General features: G+C 32.2%; 1 protein-coding gene across 1 annotated transcript; it reads left to right on the forward strand.

Annotated features, from left to right (window-relative positions):
- The first annotated feature begins 148 nt into the window (after nt 1-148).
- On the forward strand, nt 149-5,766 carry LOC114327423 (zinc finger protein 664-like). The gene is made up of 2 exons (XM_028276037.2): nt 149-481; nt 4,376-5,766. The coding sequence occupies exons 1-2, from the start codon at nt 214-216 to the stop codon at nt 5,434-5,436; spliced, it is 1,329 nt and encodes a 442-aa protein (XP_028131838.2). The 5' UTR covers nt 149-213; the 3' UTR covers nt 5,437-5,766.
- The last annotated feature ends 5,520 nt before the right edge of the window (nt 5,767-11,286 follow it).

The following is an 11,286-nucleotide window of genomic DNA, read 5'->3' on the forward strand; positions in this document are numbered from 1 at the left end:
TGTGTGTATTTGTAGATATTTTTATACTATAGGACCTCTATTCACTGTTGCCAAATTTCAGTGCTTTGGGAATTTTAAGTAAATTATATGGCAACTTTGTTATTAATTTGACAATGTCATTATTTGACAAGAGACAACATGACAACAACATACATGTACCTATCTTCAGCGACTAAAAGTATTTTATTTAAAATTTAAAAAATTATAACATAAATGAACATAGGTAAATCAAATTTAATATTTACCATGGAAATTAAACAGGAAACTAGTGAAAAAACTTGTAAAATAGAAATAGATAATGAGGCAGGTGTTAATCTTTTGGATGTTTTCAAAATTGAAATTAAAGAAGACCCCAAGAAAGAAAGTGCCTATGAAACATTTGTTTATTTAGACTTAAATGAATTTCCTGTAAACACTAAAGTAGAAAAAGATGAATATAAATTTACTCTATTTGAAGAAAAGCAAACAACAAATGAAGAAAGTAAGTAAATAACATTGATTAACCCTAGGACTTTTGACTAATGGATTAAGTCAGAAGCCAACCCCCTTTCCACACACAACCCTAAGTACATATCATTGGTATTTTTGACCCAGAACGTTTTTTCATACGATTTTGGATGTAATTAGCAATGGATTAATGCATTCCTTCATTATACATATACACACAAAATACAACCCAGATAGCCAAGTATGTTTTATGGACATCCAATGGACATACATCTGTGTACATTAGAACGTTCAATGGACGTCCCACTAAGGTACAATGGACGTCCAACGAATGTCCAGAGTTCACAAAATTGGACGTCTATAGAACGTCCAGAGTTCACAAAATTGGACGTCTATAGAACGTCTGCTACAAACGTACAGTGTATGTTGTTGAAGCTCTCAGTGTACATCTTATGTATATTCAATGTACATCTGATGTACATTCAATGTACGTCTTATGGACATTTTTGTAGGGCACTTTTCAGAAAGCAATCTCGTGTCCATAATTTTTTGAATACATACATAGCAAAAAGCCTTTAGGTATAGGAAATAGTTCCTATAATACTAAACTTATACTTTAAAATATTACACAAAATACCTTTTTTATTTCTCTTTATTATAACTTTATTATGTATACTTTATTATAGGAACTTCATTAATGCACGACTGCACTTGCACGATAAACAGCAAACACAAACATATCACAGGATGTATTATATTGTATGTAATAACTTAATAAAGACAAAATTCAGATAATGGCGCCCTATGAAGCATGCACATTAAAAGAGGTTTATTTCTGTTCTGTTCTGAGTGTTCTGTTTCCTTCCAAACATTAGGTTTGTTCGTAGTATGATCCAAACGATCAGCAACTGTTGCCAACCATAAGACGCATGTGCAGTTAACAGTTCGCGCAGCGCAGTTAACAGTTAGAGATCATAGACTACGAACACGCCTGCGTCTGATGGTTGGCAACAGTTGCTGATCGTTCTACGAACAAACCTATTATTACTTAGAACTTAAGAGTCAATACGGTTGTATATTGCAAGCGGGTTTGCCATTCTGTGAGTTATCATAAATAAATCCTCCTCCAGTATTCTACAACAATTAACAGCGATAATCCCCTAAAAGTACCTGCCTAATACTACCTTTTACGACCGATAGCGTGAAGAGCAACAACGTTGTCAAGAAGATTCTCATTTAGTTTGGCGGGAAATTTAACAGTTACAAAATGCACATTTAAGATTTAAATTGGTAGTGTCTAATTATTGTAAGTTCTATAATTACCGATGCGCGATGTAGCTCCGTTATTCTGAAAAAGTTTACCGTCGTTTTATCATCATCTAATATTATATAGGTTTAATTAAAATAATTTTAGTGGTTCAGTGTTTTAATTCGATGATGAAAAAGTATGTGACTACATTTATTAGAAGCTTCTTGTATTCTACTAATAATATTGCTTTGATTAAAACAAGAAGCTATATATAATTACTGATAATAATAGTCGCGTTTTGTGTAAAATCTCCATGAACCACAAATGGATGTCCAATGTACGTTGAAATCAAACTACCAATGGACGTCGCGTAATGGACGTACATTGTACATCCAGTTTTGGTCCATGGACGTTTGGACTTTAAATGTACGTTATATGGACGTCCATCGGACGTTGTGTGCTATATGGGAATTGTTGCTAAAAGGTAAATTTTAGGAAATAGAAGACAGATATCGAGCACAGAATTTGATTTAATCTTGCCCAAGTATACTTTCACTCCTAAAGCATCTTCAGGCACATCTGAAATAAGTCAAGAAAAAACGCCATTGTAAAACAAGAAAAAGTTAGAAAACTTCGACAAAAAATCGAAGATAATGTGTATAAAAAGCTCAATAACGTTTTAGACTTACTTCATCGAAAAAAGGAAGGTAATATTCCGCTTATGGTTTACGGAAATAATTAAAAATAAGTGTAACAACGAACAGTAATATATTTATTTTGGGTAAACAAGCATGTTTGCTTATATCTCGAAAGGGTATTGTTAGCGAGAGCGAGGGTGTGTCTGAACCGTTCGCATGCTGTGTAGAGACTGACTTGCTGGACCACCAACTATTATGTCAACTCTGTTTGCGGTTTTGCGATAATGTCCAGAAGTCCCATAAATTACTGCATCTGCCTTTTAAAAGATGAGATCCTTTTTGTATTTTAAGAAGTTGACATAAGGTCTAATAAGGTAATTAATTTATGGGGAATTCAGTTTGTTAAACTGAACACACCAAAAATATATTATGGTTAAGGATACATTTGCTTTCGTAAAACTTCTTAGTATCTGGTTTGTATATTACATGTGAATTTTAAATGACTAATGTTGTTTCGTTTTGAGAAAAGTTATTAAAAATTAAGAAAATAAAATTAGCAAAAATAGTAATTAAAGAGTATCGCTATAGTATCATCGAATGTCATTAACTGGTTCAGTGCGGACAACTTAAATTAACATATCTAAAGAATACTTAACGTACACTACACGAAGGGCAAACAAATAAATTTGAGTTCTGGTAATTTTGGTTCTTCTACATTTGGAAGATTGAGATACAATAAAGAATTCCTTATTTAACGGACGTGTTCACAACGGAACACCAACGGCCAGACAAGCCCTTCTTCTTTGTATCCTTCTTCTATCATCCATTTATGTACTTAGGCCTCTCCCAACTCCTTCCATCGATCTCTATCCTGAGCTGCATATAATAATAGTAATAATGGAGTTTATTTGTAGCAAACAATTATACAATAAAATAAACTCAGTTTCTCACAGAAGTTGTATGTACAACTTGTATGTGAGGGTTAAATTTTGATTATATTATACAACACTAATTGATTTTAAAATTTACAAAAAGGAATCAAATAGTCTTTTTCGCTCTATTTGAAATATCATGATATCTAAGCATTTGAAATTTATTTAAAAATATACTGTTTCATATTATAATAAAATAAAAGCTTTTGGCTATTATACGATAATTCTACAGTAGAATGTCTTAAAAACCAGTGAGAAAAAGTAACAAAAAATAAGATATTCAAAGTTTTCATTTACCCCAGAAATTTTGCGAAAAAAACTAAAAAAGGGGTAAAAGTAAACAACAATCTCGGGCTTTTAAACATGTAACAATATGGTTCAATTTTGGCTGACCATGCAGTAGACACACTAGTTCCATCTTATCAGTTGGTATGTTTCTACCCTTTATGCAGTTGTAAATAACACAATGTGTAATACTCCAGTAAGCAGTAGCCTCCCTATATGTTGTTTTTTTTTGTTTAAACGTCTGCCACCTCATTTCTAATTTATGCAAGGGGTATTTTGTTGGTTCTCTCTTCCATATGTACTTCCTCAACATTTTAAAAATGGCAAGACTTGTAACCTTAACATAAAAAATTGATTTCCATTTACCCCTTTCAGGTGTTTTCATTTACCCCATGTTCAATATTTAAGGGGGTAATTGTGAACGCTTACTGTACTTACTTCTTGTAGTAAATAACATTTAAATTAACATTGTAGGCAATATAAATATTCTTGTAGTAGCTATAAGTTTCACTATACGTACCTAATACAGAGAGATAAAATTTGTAAAATATTGGCACTGTTCTAAATCGATTTATGTGTTTAAAAACAATCCAATTTAAGTTTCACAGAATCGATATTCACTTGGCTTGTAAACAAATGAGCAACATACCACACAATAAGCAAAGATGGAATCGTAATTCTCTATATGTGATATTGTTGCAATATTTCATTTCTAGTGGTAGGGAGTACTGTTTCCAATTATGTACTTTTACTGACCCTACAACCTGTATTTCTGCAATATTTTTCCGTTACAGTAAAATGTTTATAGTTTGTTTGCATTTTAGGTTGTTCACAGGAAGATAATAAAATGAAAATTATGGAAACATCACATTCAACTCATAAAGGAAAATATACAGGTCAATATGCTGAGGGAAAAATATTAAATAAAAATATGAAACCTGCAACTGGGCAAAGATCGTACAAATGTGAAATTTGTTTTAAGCAGTTTTCACGAAAGGATATTTTGAGAAAACATTCTATAATGCACACTGGAGAAAAACCTCACAAGTGTGAAATTTGTTTTAAGCAGTTTTCCCGAATTGATGCTTTCAGAAAACATTCGATAACGCACACTGGAGAAAAACCTCACAAGTGTGAAATTTGTTTTAAACAGTTTAGTGCAGCAGGTAATTTAAAAAGACATTTGAGGGTGCACACTAGAGAAAAACCCCACAAGTGTGAAATTTGTTTTAAACAGTTTAGTCACGCAAGTAATGTAAAAAGACATTTGAGAATGCACACTGGAGAAAAACCTCACAAGTGTGCAATTTGTTTTAAACAGTTTACCCAAGCAAATAGTTTAAAAACACATTCGAGAGTGCACACTGGAGAAAAACCTCACAAGTGTGAAATTTGTTTTAAACAGTTTAACCAAGCAATTAGTTTAAAAACACATTTGAGAACGCATACTGGAGAAAAACCTCACAAGTGTGAAATTTGTTGTAAGCCGTTTACTACTATAGGGCAGTTGACAGTTCACTTGAGAACGCACACTGGGCAAAAACCTTACAAGTGTGAAATTTGTTTTAGGAAGTTCAATCAAGCAAGTAATTTAATAGCACATTTGAGAGTGCACACTGGAGAAAAACCGCACAAGTGTGAAATTTGTTGTAAGCCGTTTACTACTATAGGTCAGTTGACAGCTCACTTGAGAATGCACACTGGGCAAAAACCTCACAAGTGTGAAATTTGTTTTAAACAGTTTAAGCAAGCAAGTAATTTAAAAGCACATTTGAGAGTGCACACTGGAGAAAAACCGTACAAGTGTGAAATTTGTTTTAAGCAGTTTACTACTATAGGTCAGTTGAAAGTCCACTTAAGAACGCACACTGGTATAAAGAAATAAGGCTGGACTACCCTAGTGATGTGGTTGATTAATCACGCACAACATATTTCCCATTAAAACCTTTATTGTTTTCTCGGTAAATTTAGTACCTAACGGTTCCTCGTACCCAATTGACGATGAAATGTACTTGTTCTCAACAGTAGCAACCCACCGAAACTGACTCGTCTGACCCACTAATGACTCAAATCTGATCTCAATCTCAACATGTTATCTTTATTTATCAATACGTCATTGTGTAAATATGTTTGTCTATAGTTTTTCATTACTGTTTCAGTTTATTAAAGTATATGTCTGATGTTTATTGTTTTATAAATAAAGATCTAATGATTACTTTAGTTGATTTAAGGTTTTTAAAAGATCTTAATATTTATTTATTTATTTTAACCATATTTAAACTAATATACATTGTGGACAAACTGGGGGTTAAATTCCCAATTTGTTAATGACTAAATAAGGTCCCACTGACCTCTGTGGACTGTATGTTAGTTACCAACGATTTGGTTCAAAAATCACACCCCATAAAGAGGTGGTAAAAGGTTATATCTAATCCTTTAACTAAGATTAAATTAATAAAGCGAGTTGAGAAAGTAAAGGTTTAATTATCCTAGACAAAAAAAGGTTACAAAATAAAACAATAATTAAATAAAAAAAAAAGAACCAATCTAAACGACAAGAATCTACAGGTCGAGCAAGTCTCGTAAATTTCACGATTGCGAGCCACGCTTCACGCAACCGTGTTTGCGTACTTGTGTTTCAAGTTGCGTGGTCGTACGGAGTTATATTTACCAAATTTAAATATAATCGTTTTCAAAATTAAATCAATATGTCAATATGGCTACTGGGTGTAAAAGATAAATCTTATTCTATCTGTTCTTAATGAGTTTTAGATAATTTTAGTTGTATTTCTTTGTAATTTTGTGTTGTACAAAGATTAATTTAACATTTTCTCTGGAAGTATTCATTTAGAAAGATAATTTTGTGTAACTTGATTGCTTGATTCTGTGGTGTGAAGGTGGTTAAACTTTTGTTTTATTTTTTTTTGTTTTGTTTGTTTTTGTTGTTGCGAATATATCGCAGAAAGTTTTTAGATGAAGTAATTGTATGATGAAGATAACACAGAAAATACAAGAGGGCAGCATACTTTGCAAAACAACTGTTACAATTTGAAATCAACAATTTGTTGTTGTCTTGCAGAGGAATATTTATAATCAATGCTTGCAGGTAAAAAAAGTGACTTTTTAAAAAATTATATCTTGGAAACTAAAAATTATTTTTATTTATAATTGAAACATGTAAAAGTATAGTACTCTCAAAAAAATTTCAGCCAAAAATATTCATTTTTGTAGAGTTGACTGCAATTTTTCGACAACAGCCCTTTTTTGCCGTGAGCAGCATAACAAGTCCAGTCTCATCTGAAATCAAAGTTTCTTGTAGTTTATACCTCTGGCTAGTGAATCAACAAAGGATTTTTTATTAGATGAGGTCATTTTTGTTTTATAAAAAAAACTACTTTAAAAATGAGAAAAATTGGGGTCAAAAATGTGTTTAAACTTATGTAAAATCTTCAAATTTCATTTTTTTTTAATTCCTTCGTTCATATTCTAGCCAGAGGTATAAACTACAAGAAACTTTTTGATTTCAGATGAGACTGGACTTAGTTATGCTGCCAACGCAAAAAAACTTAAACTCTACAAAAATGAATATTTTTGGCTGAAACTTTTTTTGAGACTACCTTAAGTACTATACTTTTACATGTTCCAATTATAAATAAAAATAAATTTTAGTTTTCGAGATATAATTTTTTTAAAAAGTCACTTTTTTTACCCACAAGACCCCTTAAAAAAATGTTTGGAAGAATATGTTTGATGGCCAAGATGCATACATATATTTAGAAGGAAAGTTCCTGATTTCTGTAGTATAATACATAATACCGAAGAGGAAGTAGCCCTAAGCGCCGGACTCCACTTGCGATTTGTAGTTGTGAAGATTGTGAACACATTCTTTCAAATAGAAGTCAATCCATGATTATTTAGTCGCAAATGGATTGACTTGTATTTGAAACAATGTGTTCAATCTTCCTGATTACAAATCGCAAGTGGAGTGCGGCGGTAATAACACCAAAATATTCCATATAGGTCCATAGAAGGTACACAGACATTGAAAAATTCCTGGAATATCCCCGAAAACATGTTCCCTGAGAACATCCCAGGAAAATCCTGTGTCAGCATTTTAAACATTACCTGAATGTCTTATTGGAACATTCCATGAATGTCCACGAATGTTCTCTGGACATTCAAAATATATTTTGTAGACATTCCCTGGATATACCAGAAATACAGTGATGAGCGCTCTAATAACCGGCAAAATAGCACAAAAGATGTATTAAGTAGTGAGATAAAAAGACATGAAACTAGTCGAGCTGGGAAATTTAGCGATATTAACTTATACATTTAGATTGTATTGATTGTGTACCACCTTCAGACGTATCAGACGAGTTTGGAAACTACCACTGTCACAGTGACAGTTTTAGTTGACATACTCCTCCGATATGTGTAAAGGTGGGATCAATATAACGTAAATTTAAAGGTTAATTTCGCTAAATTTCCCAGCTCGACTAGTTTCATTTCTTTTTATCTCACAACTAAATATTTTGCCGGTTATTAGGGCACTCATCACTGTACATCCTTGCTGATGTGACAATACCTCCTATCTGTTTTTTCATGAGTTTTGTATGAGAGATGGAAAAACATGTTTTAAGGTCACCTCCTGTGTTCATATGTAAGTTTTGACTTGTTTTGTAGTTCATAGATAGTTTAATTTACTACAAAACAAGTCAAAAAATATCATATGAAAACAGGAGGTGACCCTAAGACAAGTTTTTAGTCTCTCTTACAAAACTCATGAAAAAACAGATAGGATGTATTATTACATCACTGACGATATGTGGCCATACCAAATAATACATCCTTGATAAATATAAACATTTTTATTGAACAAAATCTTTTCATACATTTTTTTAATGCAATTTACTGATATTCCTAAATATTTCAAAAAAATGTGTCACATTTGCTTTGTAAACCTTTCTTTTGCCTTTCGTAGCCACATATTCCGTTTCCTTCCTGGTTTTTTTGTAGACCACTTCTCTCAGCTGATTCTAAAAAAAATAAAATAAATGGTAATTTTTCTATCCTTTACAATTAACAATCAGAAGAAATATTATTTACAGATAATGATATGTATAATAATAATAGGTTTGTTCTAGCATCAGTTTGAAACCATCAGCGAATAGTGGACCAGCGCGAGTAGAGGGGATCGCACTGGTGACTGTATTATGTTCTTTTACTGACCAACTGTTTGCTGATGGTTTTTGACTAGTTTGACCGTTTGCTAGAACAAACCTAATAATAATGAATATTTTGTATTTTGACAATGACATCTGATGTGGAAGTCAAAACATTAATAAAATTATTTTTTCAAGTTAACTTTCACATGCGCGTCTTAAAATTTAATACTTATATCATAAATAACTATTAAAACTATCTTAAGAGGAAACAGTATAGATCAACAGGTAGCGAAAATGTGTTCCAAGATTGCGGCTGTAATTTTGAATATTTTTTCAAGATATTTGGCACACATATTCGTAATATAATAAAGAATGGCGGTACAGAGCCCAATTTGAAAAATATATTAATATGTGGAAATTACTCTGTAATTAAATACAATATAAAAAAAAACGAGCTTGTACCGCCATTAAGAAGAACAAAAAAATACACTTTTTTCAAATACAACTTTTTTTATCCGATTTTGTGTTATTTTGGAACTACTAAAATTTTTTATTTCATTAGTAGTTCCAAAATTACACAAAATCTAGGCATCGGATAAAAAAGTTTATTTGAAGAAAGTGTATTTTTTTGTTCTTCTTAATGGCGGTACAGGCTCATTTTTTAAATATTGTATAATTACAGAGTAATTTCCACATATTAATATATTTTTCAAATTGGGCTCTGTACCGCCATTCTTTATTATTTTACGAATACGTGTGCCAAATGCCTCGAAAAAATATTCAAAATTACAGTGACAATCTTAGAACACGTTTTGGCTACCTGTTTATCGCTACTGTATTACCTTAAAACATTGCAATTTGCTAAACCAGTATATTTTACTCTACTACTACTCTACTAGCTACCTCATTTTCCACTGTTTCTAAAGACTTGTTTACATGGGTAGAGTTTTGAGGAGAGTAGAGTAGTGGTAGTACTCTACCAAAAATGGCTTGATACCATTCACGTGAGGAGAGTACAAGTATAGTACTGATGCTAGTATAGTGAAACCGATTTTTGTATTTTTAAACACTCTTGATTATAAGTGCACCTTAAATTCTTAATTTTTTGCTTAAGCTTGTTTACTCCAAAGCCCCCTTTGCCATTCTTTCGACGATTTCATCCTCCGCAGCTTGCTGCAAACTTTTATTTCTGTAGTATACACTACCTAAATTCCATAAACACTGGTATTCGCCGTATTATAGCTCTACAAGTTTTAAAGTTTCATCTTCGGTGAACTTCATTTTCACTATTTACACAAAACACAATTCCAGCCAGAATGACAGCGCCCCCATGTACTCTCCTACCTACTCTATTCTGCCATAATTGAGCGTGTTCCATGGGTAGAGTGTGCAGCCGAGTAGACATTTTGGCAGTAGTGGTGGTCATAGAGTAGTTACTTTGCCATAGGTTGCCAGTCACTCTACTTTAACTCCAACTATACACTCTACCAGCTATTCTACTGTGCTGAGCATTTTTACAGGTAGAGTTACTCTACTCTATCAAGTACTTGCATCATTACTCTACCCGTGTAAACAAGTCTTAAATCTACTGAATGAAAATCTACTTAATCTTAATCTACTCTTAATGAAAAATGTCTAAAATCATTTACCCACCTAGTATTATTGTAGAATTTAAGACAGTCCAGTGCCTTATAAATAATTTCAATATGAATATTTTTCCCTTTAATTCTCCTTTGATACCACTCCATTTTAGATTTTGGGGAACTTATTTCATTGTGTTTATAGACCATATTTATTGAAGGAACCCAATCTGGAGATTGTTATTATCTATTAAGTCGGCTGGTTTTCCTATAAGATTAAAATGTTAACATCTTCAAAAATCGTTACTGTTGTAATTGTAACTTACCAGATATAAAATGATTACAGCAGACAGGACAGGAAAATTTTCATTTCGCTAGTAAAACCTGTACATTGTATTGCATTTAACCATTGTTGTCTCTCAGATACCTTATTTAGTTCAGTTTAAAAGTGAACTTTATCTTGACTTTATCACATTTCACACTTCAAAACACAACACCAATGAAGCATATTATCTTTCTAAATGAATACTTCCAGAGAAAATGTTAAATTAATCTTTGTACAACACAAAATTACAAAGAAATACAACTAAAATTATCTAAAACTCATTAAGAACAGATAGAATAAGATTTATCTTTTACACCCAGTAGCCATATTGACATATTGATTTAATTTTGAAAACGATATTTAAATTTGGTAAATATAACTCCGTACGACCACGCAACTTGAAACACAAGTACGCAAACACGGTTGCGTGAAGCGTGGCTCGCAATCGTGAAATTTACGAGACTTGCTCGACCTGTAGATTCTTGTATCTAAACGTGTACTGAATATGAAGTCAAAATTCAAAATGTCTATGAATGTAAATTTATTTGAAAATGTTTACTCAAAAAGTTCTGTATAGCTACCATAGTCCCATTATTGCACTTCCCGGTGGCTGGTTTCAAGTCGAGGAACTGCTGCTGGTCTCGAACGGCCACGGCTCAAAC

This window comes from Diabrotica virgifera, chromosome 2, assembly GCF_917563875.1.
Source record: "Diabrotica virgifera virgifera chromosome 2, PGI_DIABVI_V3a".
In the NCBI taxonomy this organism is placed as follows: domain Eukaryota; kingdom Metazoa; phylum Arthropoda; class Insecta; order Coleoptera; family Chrysomelidae; genus Diabrotica; species Diabrotica virgifera.